Source organism: Protopterus annectens, chromosome 10.part0 (genome assembly GCF_019279795.1).
Source record: "Protopterus annectens isolate FY-2018-M chromosome 10.part0, PAN1.0, whole genome shotgun sequence".
Lineage (NCBI taxonomy): Eukaryota > Metazoa > Chordata > Ceratodontiformes > Protopteridae > Protopterus > Protopterus annectens.
This window is the reverse complement of record NC_056744.1, coordinates 407,172,340-407,199,336: the sequence shown is the minus strand read 5'-3', so window position 1 is coordinate 407,199,336 and position 26,997 is coordinate 407,172,340. Positions and strand designations below refer to the sequence as shown.

The 26,997-nt window shown below is 42.9% G+C and overlaps 1 protein-coding gene across 1 annotated transcript in view; it reads left to right on the top strand.

The window, feature by feature from the left end:
* TPR (translocated promoter region, nuclear basket protein) overlaps positions 1-26,997 on the top strand; it is a gene marked incomplete in the record, with an annotated part of 1,837,142 nt that overhangs the window by 561,808 nt on the left and 1,248,337 nt on the right. Inside the window, 1 exon segment of the mRNA XM_044085316.1 lies at positions 19,914-20,054. Within this exon segment, the coding sequence (XP_043941251.1) occupies positions 19,914-20,054 (141 nt within the window).

Genomic DNA, 26,997 nt, shown 5'->3' with positions numbered 1-26,997 from the left:
TAACGGGGGCAACACTTCAAGGCTTTTCGTAATAGTGCAGGGACTTTAGTCAGGAACTGTCATGTATCAAAAGGTATGTCCTAAAGGAGAGTTGTACTTAGCCTTAAGAAGGCTGCACGAAGATACTTTTGACCTGGATAACATGTCTTTAGATAGTTGTGCGAAATGGAATATTTTGAATATTGCTGCATGGTCGAAGGAGAATGACATATCAACCCAGACTCCAAGATCCCTGATTCCATTATAGTTTTTTAGTGGTGTATTGGATATGTTGTACATTGAGAGAGAGTGTTTATTACCAAATGTGACAATAGTATGCTTTTTTTGTATTTAACTTTAGCCCTTTAAAAAACTTGAGAGTTCCTGCTGTAATGAATGGGTGTCTGATGGAGATTTGACCCAAGATTCCAACTCCCAGTCTGAAGATCGGAGAAGTAGATGGCAAGGAGGAGGTCCCAATACTTAGCCCTGGGGCACACTACTAGTTACCCTCATACTTTCTGAGGAGGTGCCTGCCACCTTGATTGTGTAGAATATATCTTTCAGCCTGTTGGCTCTCCACGTCAGCCTGCATAGATCTTGATATGAAGTAGTTAACTTCATTTTATCTGCAACCTGTGGGTATACGGATCCTTATCGGATCCGAGCCGGCAACTTTTTTCTAGCATCTGCTCCGAGCTCCTCCCCTTACCTATAATGCCCTACCATCTCCTATCTTCCCCCAGATCTCGTTTGCCGTGCCAGTAGTGTGCATCATGGTCTCCTTTGCTCTGAGCTCAGGGATAGTAAGTGTTATTAACTTTAGTGTGTGTCTGAGTGAATTTTTTCCCTTCCTCCCCTGGTTTAGTGTATCGCTTGTCCGTCAGTTTAAAAAAAAAAAAAGTTTTTGTTAACTTGGTAGAGTAGTTTTTAGGCCTGCCCTTCCCCTGCCTGTATTTGTGTGTGGTTTGTCTGGTAGGTAGTATTTTCTTTTTGGATGCAGGACCATGGCTTATCAGCCAAAATCTTTTTTCAAGAAATGTACAGTGTGGCCATAAGCTCTCCCTGGCTGATGGTCACACTCTGTGTAATTTGCTTGGGAGTGGCACATTTGTCCACTCAATGTACTATCTGTACTGGGTTCAATCCTAGGGCCCTTGGGGATCGGAAGGCCAAGTTAGTAGCCAAAGGCCTTCTCCCCACTTCCATGCTGGAATCTGCCGCGGCCTTTGTATCTAGTGCTCAACCCCCCACCCAGACAGGGTCTAATAGAGACAAATCTACAGTCAGTGTGGCTGACAAGGAAAAAGACAAAGAAAAGCGCAGAGAGGATAGGAACAAGAGAAAGGAAAGACATCGCAAGAGATCCCTGGACAGGGAGCTCTTCCTTAGTTTCCCTTCTAAGGCCATGAGGCTAATTTCTCCACGGCTCCAGTCTCCTCGTTTCTTACCGGAGCTGTTGGAACATTCGAACCCAAGGCCTTCCTCCCCATTGTGCAGACCAGCCAGATCCGAGTTGGTGGCCTTTTCGAGGTCAACTCGGAGTTTATCGGACATGGACAGGATGATGCGGAGATTCATTCAGACCCAAATACAGATGGGAGTCTTGCCAGGCCCCTCTCCCTCTGGAGGGGGGGACCTCCATGCCTTGTTTCCGCCCCATCTCTCCTTCCCCGATCCGTGCTTCGGGTCTCTTGGATCCGAGGATTTTCGGAGCTGGTAGCTTGGCATAGACTGTTCCTCCAACCTCGACTCTGGCTGTTACCTTGAGTTCCTGAGATCCGATTAGTTCAGATCCGAGTGACTCTTGGAGCCGCTGACAGGGAGTCTGACCCGAGGGAATGGATTCTTCGGCTCCGACCTTTTCGGATCCGACCTGTTTCCTTGGACCTCAGGCTACCCTTGCTTCAGATCCGGGGAGGGCGTCTTCCTTGCTAGGTGCTAAGCAAGTCCACTCTCCCTTGGCCTTAGAAGTGTGGAGAGGGTTCCCTCCCAGGGATTGAGACCCCCAGCCCATCCCCTCGGATTCCACCCAGGCCCTCCTGGATTTGGCGACGACTCCCTTCATCCTGTCTCAGGGACAGCCCATGCCAAACGATCCCCAGGTTAATTTCTTTGAGGAAACCCCTGCGGCTCATGAGTCCCCTTCTGAGAGTCCCACTGAAGAGGGTCACCATAAGCGCAAGTGCAAAAGGAGGCACTTGGACTCCCCCGAGTCCTTCAGTACGGACACTGACTTAGATGAAGGAGAAGGTTCCCCCAGGTTACCTCCTAAAGACATCTCCTTCGGAGAAATCTATGAGATCCTCCAACAGAGGGGAGGTTGGTCAGCCCCAAAACCTTCTGGGGATGAGTCAGTGTTCCTGGAGGCCTTTGGCACATGCCCATCTACTTCCTGGGTGTCCCCGCCAGCAGACCCCTTGGTGGACCTTGCCACCACGTGGGCATGGAAGGAGCCTGAAACCGTAGAGCCCATCCCCAAACGCCCTGACAAAATTTTATCTCCCCTTCCGACAAACAACCTTGGTCAGAAGGAGCCCCAGTTGACGCTATGTTGGTTGCAGCGGCTGCAAAGGAGGAACTAGCACAGGAGAGTTTCTCAGTCCACCCTCCAGACTAGGAGTCCAGGTCGGTGGATAGGTTTGGGAAGCGCGTCTATTCCTCAGCGACCTTTTCAATCTGTGCGCTGAATTATTTGGCACAGGTGATCCGGCTTCAGCGAGACCTTGCTTTGGAGTCGCCCCCAGAGTCTTTATCGCCGCAGGACAGACAGTTGTTCTGTGCGAAAATGTCTACTCTGAAGTCAGTCTCAAACACGTCGATGCGGCTCCTTTCCCATGCCACGGAAGGAGCAGCTAGGGCGGCTGGGGCAGGCATAGCCATGAGGCGTCATGCCTGGCTCAGGTTGTCAGTTCGCGGACCCTTTCAAGGCGTCGTTTATCAACGCTCCCTATGACAGTTCCTCCCTTTTTGGGAAGACAGTACATGACACACTTGTCCAGAGCGAAAAGGACAGGAAGACTTTGTCTGCCGTCGGGGTCCGCTTCTCTAACCCTCAGCGGTCCTTCTCCAGGAATCAAAGAGGGCAGAAGAAGATGTGGTTCCAAAAATATCAGTTTTCCCGGGATTCTCAGGACAACTATTCCCCCAGAGGCAGAGGGGGAAAGGATCGACGCCGACCGGTAGAGTGGGTCCCAGCAATTTTGGGTCTAGGGAACCCTTTTCTGATAGACCCGGTCAGTAGCCCTGAGGGGTTGCCTAACTGTCCTACTCTGGAGGCAGTCTGGGTAAGATTGTCCTTACAACCAGCGGCATGGGTGTCCATTACGACAGATCACTGGGTGTTACAGATAATATCCAGAGGTTACACTATACCATTTGTTGCCCCCCCCCCAAATACTCTAAAAGACCTCCTGGATGTTCCACCCGCTCACAGGGAGGCCGCAGATCTAGAGGTTTCAAAGCTGCTTCTCAAACGAGCCATCGAACAGGTCCCTCCCCCGATGAGTCCAGATCAGGTGTCTACTCAAGGTTCTTTTTTGTGCCAAAGAAGACGGGGGACCTCAGGCCCATTCTGGACCTGTCAACATTAAACCTGTCTGTAGCTAAACAGAAATTCCGGATGGTCACCCTACATTCCATTCTACCTGATCTCCGAGAGTGTGACTGGATGTGCTTGTAAAACCTCCAGGATGCTTACTACCACATCAAAATGCACAGAAGCTTCAGGAGTTTTCTGCGCTTCCGGCTGGGAGCCAGTCATTTTCAGTCCAGAGCCCTACCCTTTGGTCTCACCACAGCCCCCAGGGTATTCACCAAGGTAATGGCAGTTGTAGCGGCTCACCTGAGGCTTCAGGGTATTCAGGTGTTTCCATACCTGGCCGACTGGCTCTTCACTGCGCCCAACAAGCATCACCTGTGTCTGGCCCGAGATTACTTTATTCGATTGGCAGATCTACTGGGAATTACAATCAATTTTCAGAAATCCCATTTGCAACCAGTACAAGTTCTAGACTTCATTGAGGCACAGCTAGACACTTTGCAGATGAAGGTATTCTTAACTCCGGACAGGATCTTACACCTCAGGAGCCACATAGCTCAGATAGCGAACTCCAAGTCTACAAAGGCGAGCAAGGTTCTCCGGGCTCTGGGCTCCATGGCTGCCTCCATATCGATTCTCCCTTGTGCGCCTTCATATGCGGGTTCTTCAGTGGACTCTGGCTGTTTAATGGTCTTGGCTAGACCTGCCCATGGATTTTCCGATCAAGATCAGTCACGTCTGCAGGACATCTCTTCTTTGGTGGTTAAGTTCACTGGAGATATCAGAAGGAAGCCCCTTCGCGTCACTCCAGTCCAAGCCACAGTGACCACGGATGCCTCCCACCTCGGGTGGGGAGGACACTGGTTGGGAAAGACAGTCCAAGGCACGTGGTCCCAGTCAGAGACCAAGTTGCATATGAATGTTCTAGAGATGAGGGCAGTGCTTTTAGCGTTGGAAGCCTTTCACACTGTCCTTCCTCTCGGATTGATTGCAATTCAGTCGGACAACATGTGTGTTGTCTGGTATATCAACAAGCAGGGGGAACCAGATCCTACTCCCTATGTTGCGAGGCCATGAGAGTGTGGGAATGGGCGATCTCCACCTGTCTGTTTCTGATAGCAACGCACATTCTGGGGTGCTCCAGCATTTTAGCGGACAGATTGAGTCGGGCTATTCTGATGACGTACAAGTGGTCTCTGAAACAGTCAGTAGTGGAGGAGATCTTCCTTGCGTGGGGTCAGCCTTGCTGCAATCTCTTCATCTCCTTCCACCGCGAAGTGCAGCAAGTTCTTCGCTCTGATTCCCTCACCAGGGGAAGACCCCAGAGACGCTGTAGTCCATGCTTGGCCCACCGGTCTTCTGTATGCTTATCCACCATTGCCACTCATTCCGAAGTTTCTTCAGAAAGCTTGCCGACTGTGGTGCAAAGTTATCCTCACTGTCCTGTTCTGGCCTCGCCAGGTTTGGTTTCCATTCCTTTGGTCTCATCTTTTAGCTCCCCAGTGGGTTCTGGATCCCTGCCCGAATCTAATCTCCCATCTGTCGGGGGCCTGTCCACCCGATCTGGGCAGCCTCAAGCTTGACAGCCTGGTTGCTCCAGTTCCGTTGATTGCCAGGACTCCCGGTCTTTCATCCCCAGTAAAAGCCAATCTGGTGGCTTCTCTTAAAGATTCTACTAGGAAACTTTATTGCAGTAAATGGAAGTGCTTTTCCATTTGGGCCTCAGAGAAATCTAGATCCCTTTACAGCCCCTGTTCCAGCGGTGTTGGATTTCCTGTCTGGCATTTTTCAGTAAGGAGCTAGTTCCTCCACAGTGAAAGTACAATTGGCAGCCATTTCTAAATTTCATGTTTGTGAAGACAACATTGTCTTGGCCTACTTTAGGCTGTGTAAGGCTTTTCTTAAAGGTACTTTTCTGTTATGTCCACCTGTCAAGGATTCAGTGCCTCCTTGGGACCTTACCTTTGTTTTACAGGCATTGATGGCTCCTTCGTTCAAACCTGCAGCTTCGGTGGATTTGAAATTTTTGTCCTGGAAGACCGCTTTCCTAGTCGCCATTACTTCTGCTAGGAGGGTTTCTGAGCTTCAAGCTCTGTCTGCCATGCCTCCGTATTTGGTCTTCCACAAGGATCAGTTCTCCCTCCGTACTAATCCTTCCTTCTTACCCAAAGTGGCATCTGAAGCAAACATAAACCAGTCTGTTAATCTGCCCATTTTCTTCCCTAACTTCCAAAATAAAGGTGAATACAAACTTCATTTGTTAGATGTTCATAGACAGCTTCGTTTTTATCTTCATAGAACAAAGTCTTTCTGCAAGACTTGACCAGTTTCCTTTTCCAAAGCATTTCTGGGAAAAGCTATTTCTAAAGTTTCTTTGGTCAGATGGATCACTCTTTGCATTTCATATGCCTACAAAGCAAAAGGTTTATCTCCTCCTGGTATTGTTAAGGCTCACTGTACCAGGCCATGGCGACTTCTGCCTTTTGGTCTAGGGTACCTTTGGATGACATTTGTGCAGCAGTGACCTGGGCCAATTCACATACCTTCATTTCCCATTACAAATTAGATCTGATTTCCAGGGGTAGAACATCCTTTGGCTCTGTGGTACTCAGGAATATCCTTCCATAAGGGCCTCCCAGATTTGGAGTAGCTGGGGACTCTGTCCCACAGGTTGCAGATAAAATTAAGTTAACTACTTCAATTAAAGAAGTTATGTTCTCGCCATAACATTCCATCTGAGTAGTTATACTTCATTTTTCTGCAACATTCCCTCCCTCCATCCCCCGGACCTTGTCTTTTCAGGTTTGGTTCATTGGGCTGAGTTGCTTATGTTTTTTGTTGCAGCAAACTCGATCTGAGGGAAGATAGGAGATGGTATGGCATTATGAGTAAGGGGGAGGAGCTCTGAGTAGATGCTAGAAAAAAGTTGCCGGCTCGGATCCGATATGGATCTGAATACCCACAGGTTGCAGAAAAATGAAGTATAACTACTCAGATGGAACATTATGGTGAGTACATAACTTCTTTTTTCATGTCACTTAGCTTGTTTATGATGTCCACATAGGGTATAGTGTCCAAATGCTTTGGCCATTTCCAAAACAAAAAGTGAATGACAGCTGTCAAAATCGTGTGAGCTTTTTGAAGACGTTAACAAAATTTAGTCTAAGATTTTTGATGATATAGTTTGAGATCGGATTTAATGTGTTCCATTAATCAAGCTCATGGGTCTGTCCCCAGGTCGTTGGCAGATCTGCCACTGTACCGAGGCAGCAGCATTGCAGTTTGCCATTCTTCAGGAGGATTTCCTGTAGTTAAATTCATGTTAGTTTGAGTGGCTACACAAGGACATCCAGGTAAATTCAGTCTCCGTGGAAGTAGTTTTTTTTTTTGGTTTTAAAAAAGCACCTTCAGTAAAGTTTCCCCTGTGGTATTAGGTATAAAGGATTTGGGAATTTGTGGAACTAAGATAGTTTCAGGTGTAAAAGTTTGCACTTTGTCTGTTAGTGTATTTGTCATGTTTACTGTATGTGAGTGGGTGGTGCCATTTTTGGGTAAGGTCAGAACACTACTGGATGTTGTAACTAAAGGAGGAATACTTGTTCTTCGCATAGAAGCTAATAGTACCTTTTAGTTCCTTGCTGATGTGCAGTCTTTGAGTAATTTTGGATCTGTTGTAAGACTTGCTTTTCTCATTCTAGATTTTAAGTTGGTGGATCATCAGCATGGTTTGTTAAACTTCCCATTATATTTGACCCTACTAGGGATGGCCAGGTAGTGGCCCTTCCCTGTGAATATAGAACATTTTATAAATAGCGGCTACATTACTGTCTGGTCTGATGGTAGAAATGTGTTTGAGTAGATTGTCATCATTTTTGAGAAGGTTTGTCAGTTTGAAATACCTGAATTCAAAATTGACTGGAGGGCATTTTAGAGATTTTGGAAAAGGTTACAAGTTTGATCAAACCTAACCAGGGTGGAAGGACTAGAGAGGGTGATACTTGTATCGGTTGTATTAGTTAGGACCAAGTCAATAATATTATGTCCGTTAGTTGTTTTAATTTTATGTTCCAAAGAATTGTTTAAGAATCTAGGAGTATAACCAACTTTAGTGGTATAGGTGCTCCATTTTATTGAGAGGTAGTTGAAATCTCCCATTATAAATTTAATTTTGGTAATGGGTAGTTCAGGTACTCTTGGGAATCTTATGAGATCAGATGATGTGAAGGGTGTCTTGTAGCAGACTGTAAGTTGATAGTTTCTTCAGGGGATGTTAGAGATCAAGGAGTATAGTGTCTGTCTCTGGGAATCTGTTTAGTGATGATGTGGTCTTTGGCAAATATGGAAATACAACTGAGGTTTCCATTAGACCTACAACCCAGGTATGGAGGAAGTGCTGTCTTAACATTGAAACCAAGTCACTCTAACTGCACAGACCTGTATGTGTTCAAGTTGTAGGAGAGTTTCAAGATAAGACAGTTTATCAAGACTTCAGGCATTGAAAGGGTCACCTTGATATGGTTCAGTTTAAAGCTGTTATTTGCTATATTGGGTTGACCATTAGCTGGACTCTGCCTAAAAAAGGTACTTTGGGGAGAGAAAGAAATTTAACCAGCATGTGAAAACTATGTAAGCTGAAGTGCAGGTCATTTTAGGAGTAGCAAGTTGGATTATCTCCTCTCATGCTGACATATACTGGATGCCTCTCTTCCCTCTGAATTCCTCCAGCTGCCAAGACAAAATATCTGTAGGCAAAGAAGCAATTCCATTCAAGACCAGTGCCTTACCAGCACTGTGCATGGTGAGATCCAACATGTCTGTCCACATGACCCCCAGGATTATGTGCCTCATGTACTTCACACCCACATGGAGTTGCTATATTTGTCTGGTGAGTGGGACTTTAGAGCCCACATGATGTCATGGATCTTGACACCAGAAAGGCCATTAACTGTAATAAAGTTTCTTAGGTGTGGAGTCAGTGTGCCTGAGAGGAGTCACCAATTAGTAAGGCTTCACTGGTTTTAGTCATGGCATTAGATTGTTTGCAGTCTACGTACTAGTGAACTTTTATGTAGTGGTGAACTTTTACTGTGTGCCAGCATGGTTCTCAAATGGTGGTGGATGTCTGCTGACACTTAATTCCTCTGTGACTTCTTTACTGACATTATAGTCTCAGCACAGGCCAGTTTAGTATGGCTGTGATGAGATGTCACAGGCCATCTTATTAGATAAGAGTGACGCCTTCGGATTGCATCGATTTGTACCTTTCACAGACAGAATTATTCATGCTAAATAGAATTTTCTGAGAGCATATGCCGGTTCTTACACTGCCTGAAAGTACTAACAGCTATTAAGTCTGGCAGCAGAAGGGATGCAAACGTATTTGCTATCCATTTTGTCCAGTTGGGTCTTGGATGTATTTTATCCGAGTGCTCAATACAATGCAATGAAAAAGTATTTGCCCTCTTCTGATTTCTTATGTTTTTGCATGTTTGTCGCACTTAATTATTTCAGATCATCAAACAAAATTTAAGTATTAGACAAATGTTAGACAATGATAACCCAAGTAAACACAAAAGCAGTTTTTAAGTGATGATTTTATTTATTAAGGAAAAAAACTATCCAAACCTACATGGCCCTATGTGAAAAAGTAAATTAACCCCACTTGTTAATTCATGAAGTAACTGTGGTTAATCACATTTTGGGAAAGCAGAGTTCAATTTCACTAGCCACACCCAGGCCTGATTACTGCCAGACCTGTTGAATCAAGAGATCCTTGACCTTGGCCTCCCAGTTGGGGTGGAAGGACATTATTTGGGAAAAGACTGTTCAAGGCACATAGTCATTACTAGAGACCAATCTGCATATTAATATCCTAGAGATTAGAGCAGTGATTCTAGCATTGCAGGCCTTTCAGAGCTTTCTCCCTCTATCCACTGTTGCAATACAGACAGACAACATGTCTGTAGTCTGGTATATCAACAGTTGGGGGGAAGACCAGATCCCACCCCCTTTGTCGAGAAGTAGTGAGGGTTTGACAGTGTTGATATCTTCCAAGTGCTTTCTAGTAGCAGCATACATACTGGGGAAGTCCAACATTCTAGCAGACAGATTCAGCGGGACCATCCTTGTGCCTCATGAGTGGTCTCTCGGTTTGTGGCAGACATGATCTTCTTCAAGTGGGGGTCAACCTTACTGCAACCTGTTTGCATCCCCCATCAACAAAAACATGCAGCAGGCTGTTTGCCTTTATCCCGCCATAGGGACCGTTCTCAAGAGATGCTTGTCCATGTTTGGCCCTCCAGTCTCCTTTACACTTACCCTCCCCTACCTCTCATCCACAAATTTATTCAAAAAGCATTTCAGTTGAAGTGCAGAGTAATCCTCATTGCTCTCTTTTTTGGTCTGGACAGGCGTGGTTTCCTTTCCTTTGGTCTCACTTAATACATCATCCTTGGATGCTGGATCCCAGTCCAGACCTCCTGTTTTGCCCATCAGGCCAGATTCACCCAGATATTACAGGCCTCAAATTGACCACATGGTTCACCCACATTTTGCAGGCTTCAAATTGACCACATGGTTTCTCCAATTCTGCTGATGACTAGACATTCCAGGCTTTCCCCTCCAGTTCTAGAAGTCTTAGTTTCCTCTCATGAAGCCTCTACTAGAAAAGTTTAGAAGAGTAAATGGGGAAAATTGCTATTTGGGTTAATAAGAAACAATTGGACGCCTTCACTGCTCCAATTCCAGCAGTTCTAGGCTTCCTTGCTTCAATTTTCCAGGACAGAGCAAGTTTGTCTGCTATTAAAGTTTAGCTGGCAGCCATCTTGAACTATCATATAGGGGATAATGCTGCTGCTTTAGCATAGTCTAAATTGTGTAAAGCATTCCTTAGGGAGGTACATTTTTACTTAGGCCTCCAGTAAAGGACCCCTCTCCACTTTGGGACCTCACCATGATTTTACAAGCCTTGGTACACTGTCCTTTTGAACCATCAGCTAAGGTGGCCCTCATGTATGTTTCTTGGAAAACTGTCATTTTGGTAGCCATAACTTCTGCAAGATGGGTGTCTGAACTCCAAGCACTTTCTTCTAAACCACCATATCTGATTTTTCACAAAGATGGTTGTTTTCCCACAAATCCTTCTTTATTTCCAAAAGTTGCCTTTGAAACCAATATCAATCCGGCCATCAACTTGCCATTTTTTTTCCGTAAATTTGAAAATAAAGGAGAATACACCCTTGATCTTCTTTATGTATATAGACAATTGTACTTTTACCTGGACAGAAGCAAAACATTCAGAAAAATCTGAACTATTTGTTTACTTTTCTAATGTAAGAAGGGGACGAACATTTTCTAAAACTACCCTGGCTAAATGGATAACGTATTACCTTTCAAGGAGTAAATGAATGAAATGCGTTCCCTTACCTAAATAACTGAAGGCACATCCAACTAGGCCATTGTCTAATTGGGCAGCCTTTTGGGCTAGAACCTCTATTGACGATATATGTGCAGCTGCCACTAGGTCTAATACTCATTTTTGTTGCACATTACAGATTGGACATAATTTCTAGAAACAGAGCTGCCTTTGGTTCCGTGGTGGTCTTGAACATCCTTCCATGAGGACCTCGCAAAGTTAATGTAGCTGGGGACTCTGTCCCATTCTTTGAGGAATGAATGAAAATGACGTCAAATAAAGAAGTTATGCACTCTCTATAAATTTCCATCGGTGTTATCCATTTTTATTCTTCTTCAGCTTTTCTCCCACCTTCCCCCCTATCCTTAACCCTAGGAGAGATCTGACGAGAGTGGTTAGGAACCTATATAATGTATAGTTTTACATAGTTCTATAGATATATATGTAGGGGTGTGTGTGTGTGTGTGTGTGTGTGTGTATATATATATATATATATATATATATATATATATATATATATATATATATATATATATATATATATATGTATGTATAACTCTGTATATGCACACATAACAGCAAAGTCAATCGGAGGTGTTGTATGGGTAAGGGAGGAGCTTGAGATTCAGATCCTTGAATCTGTAGAAAGTGGCAGTCCGAGCAGATTGTCAGAGCCGAACCCATTCCCTGAATGAAAATGGACAGCACAGATGGAACATTATAGTGAGTACTTAACTACTTTTTATTATTTTTAAGTTATCTTACTATCCTGAATGCATGGGAGAGGAGGTATTGAGTTATTTAAGGAATTTATGGATTAAATTGATACTAAAACCTCCTTTTTGAAATGTACTTATTCTGTAGATAATTTATCTTGATGTTATGATCTACAATAATTTTTTGGATAATACCTATGAATCTACCATTTTTCGTAAAGCCAAATTTTCCAGTTCCTATCTCCATTTTACCAACCACCACCCCCCCTTTTGGCAGAAAACAAATTTAGTGAAAGAACCATTTGTTAGAGTATCAAGGCTAGTTATGGTGACTCTTCCTTCGTGAATGTGAAGTTGTGTTTTTTTTTTTTTTTGTAGAAATGGGATATCATGATGGCTGAAAGGAATGCCAGGCATTTTCCTGTTTTAAATGGAAAGACCATTATTAAATCTAAGATTCATAATGCAAGTGATGGTTTTGCAAAAGCTATACTCCTTAGTTATACTAAAAAGTGAGTATTTTTGACAGTGTTAATGTTAAAAGAAAGTCTTACCCCAGATCCATCAGAAATTTTAAATGTAGCTGTAAGACTATGGGGGTTGTTTAACTTGCTTTCTGTAGTTCCTATGATAGTTTTTATGTGGGGGAAAACTGAAAAGCAGTTAACTAGTCTGCTACATTTGAAGGGAGTGGATATTTTAAGTTTTTTATGGTTCATGTTGGTTATTGTTTATGGGCTGTTTATCAATTATGTATACTATTTATGATGATTTTTTTTTATTTACTTTTTATGATACATATTTTATTCTTTCTTTCTATTATAAATATTTTATTTGGGTGACCGCAGTGGTGCAGAGGTTAGCATAGTCACCTCACAACAAGAGGTTCTCATGTTCGATTCTCTGCTGGGGTGCCTTTTGTATAGTCTGCATGTCCTCCCTGCGATCACGTGACTTTCCTCTGGGTGCCCTGGATTCCTCCCACATTCCAAAGACATGCAGTAGGTGGAGTGGACACTCTAAATTGGCTATAGGTGAGAGTGTATGTGTGCAAGTGAGTGGTACGAATGAACTACCATGACATGGCTAGCCACCCAGTGGTGTAAACCTTGGATCGAGAGAATTGTCACTGCTGAATTGACACCCTAACTTCTCGTGCAAAATGGGATTAAGGGGTTGAGGATGGATGGATTTTTTATTTTAAGATTTTAGCTTTATAGGTTTTACTGGACATTTCTTGTGTTAACTGTGCCAATTGCCTCCTATTTTCATTTAAATTGATTAATTTGATTAGATCCATGATCGGATGGCAGTTTGTATACAAGTCTGCATTTCTTTTTTGCTTGTTGTTTGAAGAAGCCCTTGGATGAATAAAGGACAAAAGCACTTGTTTATTTTCCTGTGGATGACTGTATTTTTTTACTTTTTAGGAATTATTTGAAGAGTGCTAGAGTGATGCCATGAAAGGCTCATGATTTAGTGATGTCCTTCATGGATGCATCTGCAGTCATAACAACTGGGTTGTCCTGTCGTCAGGCAGCCCTTCAGTCGGCCGGATTCCAAAGTCCGGGTCCGGCTTCGGCTGATGTCGCACTTCACCCGACGTCATCTCTGTTGGTCTTCGGGTATAAAGGCATCAGCCAACGCCATTTTCCTCAGTCTTTCTTGCCGCGTGGCGCCCGAAGCAGAAGCTGTTCGCAAGTGCCGGTCGGTCGGATCCAGAGATTACTTCTACCGAATACTACTTCGAAGACTTCTAAAGCTAAGTACCCCGTTGGGGACTCTTTCTTGCCTCAGCCGATGTCAGAAAAAGTTAATAATTGTTTAACTTGTGGGAAACCAATACCTCATAAGGATTTCCACTCTTACTGTCTGCCTTGTTTAGGCCCAGCCCACGACGTAGCAGCCTGGTCGGCCTGTGTTTGCTGAACAGTTTTTCGGTTCTGATTTTGCGTATATTATGCCGTCGGATCCTCCGACTACCCAAACTGCTAAAAAACGCAAAGATAAAGACCGACACTCGCAGTCCGCGGTTTCGGCCGAAACCATGGTTAAGCAAACCGCGAGTGTCTCGGTTTCGGCCGAAACCGAGAAAGCTGATCAAAATACAGCAGAATCTATCTCTACCACTGAGGCCCCTGCTACTTCTCTTGAATCGGCCTCAGAAATTTTATCCACTACGGTGGTTGCCACTGACTTATCAGACACCATTCCCTTGGATTTGTCTACCCCAGCACGTGGTGCTGCTAGGCCTCCAGCAGCCATGTCCATTAAGGCCTTTGCCAGGGCCAAAGCAGCCAAAACTACTAGAACAGTGCCTGCTAAACCCCCTACAACACGGCCCTCTTCTAGTTCACAAATGCTTACCCTGGCAGAAGATTTAATTTCATTAATTAGGGGATCTCAATCTCACCCAGACAGGGCCTCTCAGCCCCCAGAGAAGAGACCTAGGGCAGAGCCCCCCGAGCCTGTGTCCTCTGATGATTCTGCTGATGAATCAGACATAACAGACCAGCCAGAGGTTCCTTTCTCCAATTTTGAAGACTCAGATGCTGAAGAATCCATTCCAGCTGCCTCCCCACCAGAAGAATTTTCCTTTGGGGAAACCTTACATGCCATGCGAGAGCAGTTCCAATGGCAGCAGCAGGATTTCTCAGACTCCAGAAAAAGACTTAGAACCTTCCTGCACCTACCACAACACAGGCCCTTAGCTATACCTCCTGTGCTCTCTCTAGTGGATGATGCCTTCAATGATGTCTGCTCTGCACCAGATTCTTTACCTCCAGCCCCTGCCAAACCAGACAGATTTTACAGGGTACCAGACACTCATCACCACCTTTACAAGGCCCCACTTGCAGACCCAGAAACTATATCCCAGGGTCCCAAGGCAGTAGCCGCGACCACAGCTAAAAACCCTATTCCTTCTGAAAGGGAAGCCAGGTCTTTAGACAGATGGGGCAAAAAGGTTTACACTTCAGCTAATCTCTCAGCTAGAGCTTTAAACTGTCAGTTTCACATGATACAATACCAAGAGTTTATGCTTGATCAGTTAACTAAAAGCTATCCTCTGATGAATCAATTGATAAGAAATATGTATTAGAAATGGTAAATAACATACAACAGGTTAGTAACCATTCCTTAAAATGTGGCTATGATGCACTGGAGGCTTCATTTAGATCAGCCATGACTGGCACAGTGATAAGAAGGCATGCATGGCTAAAGGAACAAACTTTACGGATCATGTTAAAGCTAAGTTATTAGATGCTCCTATGGATAAGACCAGCTTGTTTGGTACACCTGCCCAGCAGGTAATGAAGAAAATGGAAGAAAAGGCAAAATCTGTTCAAACGGTTAAAGATTTCTTGCAGGTCCAACCCCCAAGGTTTAGCAGGAACTGGCCTGCCAAAAATTGGTCCTTTCCTGACTCCACAAGATCCCAAAGGGGCAGGAATAGACGTTCCAGAGGCAGAAACCAATCCAGAGGAGGTGCCTACAGAGGACGACAGTGGCAAGGTAACAACAGAGGCACAGACACAACCACTGCCACTACATCAGCACAACCACAGTGACTTAATCCTAAATCCGCCTACCAGGGAACAACTAGCAGCTCCATTAGGTGGCAAATTAACCTTATTTCCAAAGAACTGGCACTATATCACAAAGGACAAGTGGATTTTACAAACCATAGATCAAGGTTACCGGTTCCACTTCCACACTTTACCAGTCAAAGGAGGAATGCCAAATCTACCTCCAAATCAAAAAACAGAGGCTCTACAACAGATAATGCAGTTAGCAAACATGAGAGCTGTGGAAAGAGTGCCAACAACAGAACAAGGAAAGGGATTCTACTCAAGACTATTCCTAGTTCCAAGAAAGGAAAAAAGTTGGAGACCTATTCTCGACCTGTCCACCTTAAATACATACATCATTGTCCCAAAATTCAAAATGCTGACCCTACAGCAACTTCTTCCCATGCTGGGCAAGGAGTGTTGGCTGGTAACTCTAGATCTCAAGGAGGCATACCTGCACGTCCCCATTCGACCAAACTGCAGAAGATACCTCATATTTCTTGCAGGATCAGAGCATTATCAATTCTCAGCATTGCCCTTTGGCTTATCTACTGCGCCCAGAGTATTCACAAAATGCCTGGCATCAGTAATCGCCCACTGCAGACTACAGGGAATTCAAATTTACCCATACCTGGACGACTGCCTGCTACAAGGGGACAACAAAAGCAAGCTGACAACAGATTTACAAAGGGTCATTTACTTGCTACAAGCACTGGGATACACAGTCAATTTACAAAAATCAAGGCTGATACCATCCCAGACAAGGACATTCTTGGGCGGAATTGGACACAGTAAAACAAATGGCTTTCCTAACTGCAGAAAAACAAAGAGAACTCCCTCTTTACTTCTTGGCACTAACAAAACAGAACAAGTTAACAGCAAGAAAAGTACTGCAGGCCTTGGGCTTCATGGCATCATGCATAATCTTGGTCCCACTTGCCAGACTACATATGAGAAAACTACAGTGGTACCTAAAGAATTTATGGTCCCAACACAGGCACAGCCTAGAAACAGAAATTCCACTAATTCCATGCTTAAACAGGAGTTCCTATGGTGGGCTCAAGCATGCCAGTCAAACCCAGGGCTACCCTTTCGCAGATGTCAAGCAAGCCAGACCATCACAACAGACGCTTCAGACCTAGGATGGGGGGCCCACATGCTGGACAAATGCGTGCAAGGATTGTGGACGCAGGATCAACTTCACCTGCACATCAACCTAAAAGAAATGCTGGCAGTAAAACTGGCAATCCAAAACTTCAGACCATTTCTCAAAGAGGGCCAGTTGATAAGGACAGACAACACCACAGTCATGTGGTACATCAACAAACAGGGAGGCACTCATTCATACCCCCTATGCAGAATGACTTTGGAGCTGTGGAACCTGGCACTCAGCTACAACATCCAGTTACAGGCAATATTTGTACCGGGAAAAGAAAATACTCTAGCAGACATACTAAGCAGAACCACATCGGATGCCCACGAATGGATGCTACATCCGGACATCTTCAAGACCATCTCAAAGCAATGGGGAATGCCTCAGATAGATCTATTTGCTTCCCCTCTCAATCACCAGCTCAAAAAGTTCTGCACAAGGACATTCCACCCACTAGCATGGAAAGTGGATTCGCTCTCCTTCAGCTGGAAAGGCCTAACAGCATATGCATTCCCACCTCTTCCCTTGATACACAAGGTATTACTAAAAATCAAGGAAGAACGTCCAAGGATAATCCTAATAGCTCCAAACTGGCCAAGACAACACTGGTACCCACTGCTGAGGAGCATGTCTCAGAACAATATGTGGCCAATACCCCTGATGCCTTTGATGTTAACTCAGAACAACTACAGCATCATGCATCCAAACCTACAAACGTTGCAACTGACTGCATGGAACATCACATAGCAGCAGCTAATCCAGAACTTTCCCAAAGAGTTAAAGTCATTATTCTTGAAGCCCGCAGACCTTCAACAAGAAGGAACTATGCAGGAAAATGGAAAAGGTTTGTCATTTGGAGTACTGAAAGAGGAAAAGATGTGTCAAACATAGATATGCCTAACATTCTGGAGTATCTGGCAGAACTACTACATTCAGGCCTGTCCTACTCCTCCATCAAGATACATGCATCAGCTATATCAGCAGAATACAGCTTTGATCCACCTGTTTTTTCACACCCATTACTCAGACAGTTCCTCAGAGGAATCAAGAATGTAAAACCTCCAAGGAAACCACCTTTACCAGCTTGGGACTTGAACTTTGTGCTAGAAAAGTTGACACTATCACCCTTTGAGCCAGCAGCAACAGCAGACCTACAGCATCTATCGTGGAAAACCGCCTTCCTACTGGCAATAACCTCAGCCAGGAGGGTTTCTGAACTCCAGGCCCTAATGGCAGTACAACCCTTCCTAATCTTCCATCAAGATAGAGTGTCCATGAGGACTAATCCTACATTTATGCCTAAGGTGGTATCCAGAGTGTCTTTAAACCAGGCAATCCACCTACCTACCTTCTTTCCCAACCCACAAAACAGAGGGAAAGAATACTGCATACCTTGGATGTACATAGACAGCTACGCTACTACCTGGACAGAACAAAAGTAGCAGAAAAACTGATCAGCTTTTGTAGCCTATGCAACAGGAAGGGAAGGAAAAGCTATTTCCAAACAGACAATCTCCAAATGGATAGGAAATTGCATACGATTCTGTTACTCCTTCCATGGAAAACCAATTCCACAGAACATAAGACCTCATTCTACAAGAGCAACAGCCACTACCACAGCCTTTTACGAGGAGTGGCAACCAAAGACATTATTGAGGCGGCTACTTGGACCTCCGTGCATACATTTGCCAAGCATTATAATTTGCCTCTATATTCCAGATCCCGAGCAGGGTTTGCCACTGCTGTACTGCAAGGAATCCTAAACACACCATAATCTAGTTTCTTCCTCCTCCCCTAGTTGGCTATGGTATTCTACCCAGTTGTTATGACTGCAGATGCATCCATGAAGGACATAGTACAGTTTTGTACCTACCATAAATGTAGATGTCCGAACTGGATAGCATCTGCAGTCAGGATTACCCTCCCTCCTTCCCCTCTGTGGTACTCCTAGGGTGTTTACCCTCCTAATAGCTAGCTGGTGGGGGGGGGTCTTTTATGGTGTATTTGTTGTATATATGTACATACATGCTTATTTTTTGTGTTTACCACTATCTTTTTGGAAACATTGGCATTTATCCAAAATTTTTAGCCTTCAAGAGGGCTACTGGCATCTGGGGCAAGAAACACTGAGGAAAATGGCGTCGGCTGATGCCTTTATACCCGAAGACCAACAGAGATGACGTCGGGTGAAGTGCGACATCAGCCGAAGCCGGACCCGGACTTTGGAATCCGGCCGACTGAAGGGCTGCCTGACGACAGGACAACCCAGTTGTTATGACTGCAGATGCTATCCAGTTCGGACATCTACATTTATGGTAGGTACAAAACTGTACTATATGGCACTTGTCCTGCTTCATGGGAGCAAAGCTACAGGTGATAGATATTGCCCGTAGTGACCCTAGTTTTAGTGTGTAATGCTTGGTGCTGGTCTCAACTCTAATTTCATAGATCGTCCTTTTGCCAACATACTTAGTGCTTCAATTGTACTTTAACTACCAAGCTTTCATGAGCCTCAACATGACCAGCCCTTTGCAGCAAAGGAGGGTACAACAGCATAGTCTCTGGAAGGATTCATTTGATAATCAGGTGATGAGGCTTGCCCTGTGATGGGAGTTAGATCCTTTGAATCCTGAATTTTCCTGGAAAGTGGCTACCGTAAGAGATGGTGCTGGACTGCTTGCAGTTTTACTGGTCTACTGCTACTCCCCACTAGGATTACCAGGAGGGAACTGCTGTTTGGTATTGCATTTTTTATTCCACTGGAATATGAATTTTTTTTTTGAAGCCTAGATTTGTTACTCTTCTGTGGAAGCTTCTCAGGATAGGGAGTGTTGTAGGTGTTCTTCCACAGCAGACTGGATTGATTGCGTAGCTTCATACTCTGAAACTGTTCTGTGGGTCCCTTGGTCAGTGTGTGAAATTGCCCAAAAGTTGGTAGTGTGGGAAAGGTATATTGTTCCACTACCTTGAGACTTAATGTATTTGTCAGATCAGATTTCATTGCTTTCTCATTGAGTTGAGTCTGTCTGACTTTAATTTAATTATTTTCTTAAGTCTGTCATTTCTGGGGTTTTGACAGTTCCATGCATGCCACTAGCTTTTGAATGCATTGGATGCTGTGGCTTGGGTGGAAGTTCTGAAGGTGGTGTCTGTGGGAGGTGCCTGCACCACTTGTAACATCTCAGACTGACCAGAGGGCTCAACATCCAATTCTGATTCATCCTGTTCACAATATGAATGCTACTGCAGCAGTGGTATTTGAACATCTGTATGCTAGTACCTTTGCAGAGGTGCTCTGAGCATTTTGACATCTTGTAACTTTGGAAATTGATTTGTCAAGTCATAGTGCCTCTTTTTGGGCAAGTTCCACATTATTTACATCCAGGTAATGTTGCTGGCTGCAACAATGTTTAGTATGTAATCTGTTACACTGTTTTGTTATTGGATGAAATTTATAGCTAGCAAAAATCAAAACTGCGCATGGAGTTTCTTGTACAAATCTTAATGATTACAAAGGTTCTGTTGTCTTTCTGCCATTCAGGTGACCTTTGAGCGGTCAGAGACTGAGACTAAACACAGGTTAACCAACCAGATAGAAAAATTGGAACGCGAGTTGAGTCAAATGAAGAAGAAATTGGAAAGTGAAGTGGAACAAAGGCACTTGCTGAGCAGAAACCAAGATGTAAGTACCAGTAAAACTTGAATATTACTTACTTTGTAACATTCCACCAGAATATACAATACTGTACATTTTTTGGGGGGGTATTAAATTTCTTTTTACATATCTGCTTTTATCATACTTGTCGAAAGGCGATTCCTGTCATTAAATGCTTCTTTAGGAAATTCTATCTTCTGTTGCCCTTTTTTGGGTTGGACCACTAGTACTGCTCACTGAGTTAGTGTAATAATTCTGAGCATTCATAAAAATAAAGGTGGCAACCCTTCTGTCTCACTCAGTTCTTCACCATTTTTGTCTGCAAACACAGAAGCAGCTTGCATGCAGTTTAAAATTACCGGTGTAATTTATTTTTTTTACTGAAAATGTCGACAGCATTTTTTAAGCATATGACTATCCTTAGTTCAGTTGCTCTTCAGACAAAAATTGTTAGCTCTCACCATAGGTCAGGTGTTTAATTTGTGGATTGTTTAGGGAATATACACACAGGGCACATTAGAGATGTTGGTGGTCATCTCAGCTGGCGTGACTTCCAGAGCTCTAAAGATGTATTTTCTTGGATTGGCTGTTCCACAGTGAAGGGTCCCATACATATATTTTGGGTAAAAGGTGAAGCTATCTTGCTCTGTATTCTGTACCGTTTCCTGCAGGCTTTTTCTGCATCCTGCCAGTTCAATTTTGCTGTTTCTATTTCTGGTTCCAGAGTAACAGTTTGCTTTGAAAATGTAAATACCCCATTTGGGAAATGTTATTTCTAAAGTATCGTTTTTTTCTGGTAATGATGTTATGCAAAATATGTTCGGTTTCTTATGGCTTGTCTTGTACGGGTTTGAAAAAGCCTTTGCATTTGTGGAAATCTGGTTATGTACAAAGAATTGTTCTAATTGACTTTCTTAGTACACCCATCTTTGGGTCGACTGATAGATTTGTGTGTCAGCAGGAAGTTGCATGGAAGAAGAGCCTCTCATTATACACGGCTATCGCAAATGTTAGAGGTCCTTATAAAGGCGTTTTCATAGTCTGACCAGGTAGAGTGTGGATCCAGACTTAAGAAGGGCCACAGGAAAGAACACTACCATAAGGAACTTGAAAAATGCAAGGCGAACTTCATAAAGGTGAAGTGGATATTTGGTCCAACTTCATTGAGCAAACCTGAAGACTTCGTAGCTGGAGAGAGACTTCCCATCCACCAGGCGTATTATTTCCCAACCGTTTTGAAGGCGAACACAACAGTAGCTTCTGGAATGTCCTTTGTAATGGGAGTGTCAGTCACAGAGGTGACTAATGCTGAAATCCATAGTGATATTGTACCTGTGACTGGAAAGGAGTAGATTTCTTCTGAATCTGTTAGATCACGAAAACCACATTGGAGATGACATTCTGTCTGACAGGCTTTAAACTTTCAGTCATTTGCCCTTTCCTTGTCTCCAGAAGTTCTGAAGTTTGGTTTATCTGGGTTTTCTGTCACATGTTCTTCAAATAAGGCTATTCATCCAATGCTGGGAATCCATATATTTTGTTGAGGCCTGGCCATGCCAGGTAATGTAAAACTGACCATGAGGCTATTCATGCTGTGTTAGAATTTGCAGCAATCTAAAATTCAGCCTTACACTTGTGTTTCCTAGCCTATCTGAAGGCAAACAAGACCCTCTCAGAATGAATGCTATTCCTTGGAAAAGAAGAATAATTTGGCTATTCAAACAGATTTGTCATGTAATTATGGAAAATGTCAGCTATTTCACCCATTGATGTCTAGATGTAACAGGAGCAGTCCATTTAGGCAGTTGGCGTTGTACCACCCCAGATCAGGCATCAGCAGACTTAAATGGAAGTGTCCTTTAAAAAAGAAAGTGGTGGGTCAAGTAGGTGTTATAGAAATAGCTTAACTGGGTTGTATGAAAAGTTAAGACTCATCCAGGGAGACTGCTTCCCTTCCCCTCACTTCAGCAACCAGTAATCTTAACTTCAGGGAAAAATTGAGACTTAGGGGGAATGGGTTCTATGTAACATCTACAGGCTGTGGGAAAGATTAAAACCTTTGCTGATTTCATGGGGATGCCTCTTGTTCTGATGCATGTTTCCCTCGTGGACGAAGCACTAGCCCATGAAACAGAAAGGGTCCCTTGGGTTGAACAGGGGAAATGTATTAATTATTTTCATGTATCAAAAAGATGTTCTGTGAAGACCTATTGTGGACGTCTCAAAACTGAATCATGTCTTACAGGTTTCAGAGTTCAGGATGCTGTCCTTCAGTCCCTCCTCCCTTTCCTAATGGCTGGGGTCTTAATGGTCATGCTGGATCTCATGGGTACCTCTATGTATTACAAAGTACATGTGATTGCTCTGTTGAGAGACTTCTGTTTCCAGTTTATCGCCTTTTCTTTGGGGCTTTCTGTTACCAGGGGTTTTCACAATATTCTTTACCCCTGGTTATGGCATTCTTGAAGACAAAGGACATTTATATTTGCCCATAACTATATGCCTGGCTGTTGCAGACCAAGGCTGAGGAAGAACTGCAAGAGAACAATTTTTCATCATCTGCTTTCTGTAGAACTTGAGATATTCATTCTTCGAGACAGCCTTCCATCTCAGTACATCAGAAGTACTCCTAGGTGCAACCCTGGATGCATCTTGCCCTTTGGCATTCTTGCCACTGAAAAGGTGTTATCCTTGGAGGGGATTACTTCTTCCAGCAGTCTTAGAGGACATGTATGATTGAGAGATTTTTTCAGGATCTACAATTCATAGATTGCATTGCTGTAATGATTACTCTGCCAAGATTATATGCAGAAAATCCAGTTGTACCTTAAAAAAGACTGTGGGAGCAACACCTATTAGAGAACTTCTGGTCCTCCTGTTTAGTCAGAGAATTCAGTTGGTTGGCAGCACAAGCCTTTGTGAATTTGAGCTTGCCCTTTCAGCAGCCCCCAAATAAGGACCTAACAACAGTTCCATCAGACAGTCTTAAGGGGCACACACTGACCACTTCAAAGGACAAAGTATTTGTAGCCCAGGGTAAAGGAAGCAACATATCAGTATCCAGGAAGTGTTAACTGTGATTCTAGCCGTCAGTCTCCAAACCAGTATGGGAAGCTGGAGTCCTGTATTTAACTGCAGATGTCCCAACACTCTTGTTGTACACTAACCAGTAGTAGGGGGCTCACTCACTCCCATTGCAGCTAGCCATGCAAGCTAGACATTTAACCTTCCAGTCACTGCTGGATCTCATGACGTTGCATAACCTTGCAGACTTTAACCAGATTAGACAGTCTCAGCTGATGATTTACCAGCAACCATGATTAGCACACACTTGTGCAGACTGCCATCCGAGAGGGCTGACTGAGAGAAGGGTTTTAATGGAGAGAAGATAGGTCTGCACACTTGTGTAGAGAGCAGCTGGCTGCCAAAGTTGGTTTGTGCAAAAAGAAAAACACAGGCAGTGAATACCTTCTTCCACTGGATGGATCCTATGCCTGCTTTCTCTGTTGCTGCCCAGATTATGAAGAGAGCCTGAAGTTTGATCTTACCTGCCCCTTTAGTTCAGACTGCACTGGTCTAATTTTCTGTTGAAACTTGAAAAACGAGCTTAGTACAGCCTGCTTGTAGCAGTCAAGCCTGCCTGCACAGCAAGCAGGCTGTTTTTAATGCACCAATAACCTCTGGATGATAAGAATGGTAACACAAGATAATCTGGCACTTTTCCAAGAACTTTCTTCCCTGTACATGTTGAGTTTTTTTTTTTCATGTGTTAACCAGTGTGGAGCAGTGATCAAAATGGGCCATTCTCTGAGGTTTAGCCTGGGAGAATACAGTTACATTATTAATGCAGGATAACGCCATTGAAGTAGTTATGATAACAATGTTGAAATTCGTTGAATATCTTATTTAATGTATTTACTAAATCAGTTGAATATAGTGAAAGATGCCAGGAAACTCATCAAAAGGAAATCTTATGTGGCAAAAGGGAAGAGATTTTTCATCTGATACAGGAAGTACCATCAGAAACCTAGCCCTGCAGGGCTGCCCCTGTTGTTACTGCATCTGTTTTGTGAAGGTTTATGCTTTACTATGACCTGAGAGCTAATGCCACACAGTGGCCAGGCTTAGATAATGCATTCTCATTGTCTTGTTTTCTAAAACTCAAGGCATTAGAAAGATTAATTTTATTTATTGTGTGCTTTGCATGAGATTATGCTAATACTGTTTCCACATTTGTCATATATATATATATATATATATATATATATATATATATATATATATATATATATATACTTTTTGATAATGGTTTTATTATTATATACAGATTTTTATATAGTTTTTAGTAATTCACAGATTTGTGAAGGCTTTATGCTTTACTATGAGCTGAGTGTGCTGGTGGGCGTTTTAACATTAATTAGGGGCGCTGGTTTAGTTGCATAAGCTGTAATTTAGTATTTAAAGAGTTTCATCTTTGTTTCTTTGTCTGAAGAAGTCTCTGAATCAGCAGAGACGAAAGTGCTTATCTGATTGTGTATATCTTGGTTAATAAAAGTTTTCATTGTACTACAGCAGCTTGTGGAAAAAGAACAGACTTTTTTACATCATTGTGATCCCCAGCTCTGCTTGTGCTCACTTTTCTTGCTGTTTTTGTGACTTATTCGTTGTTTTGGATTAGTATTATGTCTGTGGGCACTGAAGAGGGGGGATTCGCTTGTATTATTCACTCAAATAGTGAATAGTTAGTTTGCTGCACTGAATAGTGCATTAGAGAAGTTAACTCAAAGGCTTGAACAGCTAGAGAGGAAGCAAGCCGGTCCTTCTCATCAAAACACGTACTTATCTGAACAGGAGGTGAACACCCAAGGTCTACCAGCATGCAGGGCAGCTTGGTTTTTGCTGCAGGAGCAGCAAACAGGTTTATCATGTTTTAGTTTGGATTCTTCAACACAGAATGTCTTTGGGGGTCAACCACATCACCAGGATGGATTTAATTCAGAAAATGTGAATGAACGGCCGTCAGCAAGCTAAAATATAAGCAGGAATACTGCAGCAAATGGCAAAATCAATTTAAATGAATAGCTTGACTCAAATTTTTCTTTTGGGGGAACAGATGCCAATATGACTAAGTACTGGCAAATATATTGATAAATTACAAAAACTTGATTTTTTGCTTCTTAAAATAAAGAAGCTTCAGCTTGGTAATGCTTACTTTAAAGAATGTTTGAAAAATAAATTGGTGCCTAAAGGTTTGAGGATGTGGCGTTTTCCAACTGGGCTTATTACTAATTCATTGTTCCACAAAGAACTTTTGGCCATGTTTGATCGTCGTGGCTATGAATATATGGAGATGGTTATTAAATGCAACCAAAAAGACAGTGAGACTTTGACTAAAGAGGCGTGTGAATTAGATAAAGATATCTCTAGTGATGTTATGCATACAAATAATGTGTTTGAATAAGTCGTGTTTTTAAAAGTATTGAAGGGCAAATGCATGGTATTGTAAATAGGAAAATTAAAAAGCTTGATAGAGACAGGATGCAGTACGAGTCCAACACTGTGTATCCTGACCCACAGAAGTTTCAGGCTTGGGAGAATAACAGTAATACTATTAATAACACTCATGTAAGGGCACAAACAAATGATATGGATTTTTTTTTTTAAGAACAGGAGGATTTTCCACCCCTAAGAAATTCAGAATGTATCCAGGAGAGAAAGTCGGGAGAATGCTCAGGAAATTAACCATCAAACATATTGGGGGAGGGGGGACAACTCCAGCTTCAGAGGGAATATGAGAGGCAGGCTGAGATACAGTACTCGTGGCCAGAGATAGGTAACATGTTAACTCAAGAAGGAAAACCTTCCATTCACTTGAATTCAAAGGGGGACTTCAAAGTATTTAATTTTTCCTCTGTACACATTGATCAAACTGTGACCTGCTGGCTAGGGGGATGTCCTTTGTCCCAACTAAGTTTATGGATGTGAGTAATACTTTGATAGATTTAATACAATATGTAAGGAAATTAAACTTGAGCATAATTTTCCACAATGTAGAATATACTAGGAACCCACTATACATCTCTAGCACATATAACCCACCACTCCACCCATCTTTACAATTATTTGAAAATGTGCGAGTTGGACTTAAAGAAGTTAGAACACAGGAAGCTCAGACATATGACATATAATATGTCTAAAGAGGAATTTGAATGTTTGCAGGAATTAAAAAGTAAGGATGTTGTGAGAATCAGTAAACCAGATAAAGGTGGTGGGGTGGTGATTATGGATGTTGAAATGTACAATGACAAGATGATAAAAATATTAGAAAGTAAAGCTTATAAAAAAGTCTCACTAAATGAACTAAATGGAGGTTATAGAAAAAATAGAAATGAGCTCAATGATTTATTTAAAGAAGGGAGTGTTACCACTGGTGAGCTTAATTACATGAATGTTCCCCCACCCAAAAATGCCCACTATAGTTGGGTTGCCCAAAATCCACAAAGATTTATGTAATCCTCCAATGAGAGACCTATTGTGGATAGTAGGAAATCCATAACACAGCCCATTGCTAAGTTCTTAGACCTTCACTTAAAGAATGTACTACAAGGAGAAGTCCATTTACGTAAAGACTCTGACTTTTGGAAAGAATAAATAGCCTTGAATACTCTTGATATAGTTGTGTTTTGACCATCGATGTAAGAGACTCTTACACAGTTATACCACACAAACTAGGGTTTGAGTGGTTCTGTGATTATTTTTGTAGAGAAGAAAATATAAAGTCAATGTTTATGAACAACTAATAGAGACTGCTATACAATATTTTTTTCTATTTTAACAAAGAAGTTTACCTACAATTGGAAGGTGCATCAATGGGTTCAGCATGTGGGGGTCTATACACAAATGTGGTAATGCTCCAATGGGAAGAGAGATTTTTAATAAATTTGCTTTACTTTTCATATTGCAAATGCTA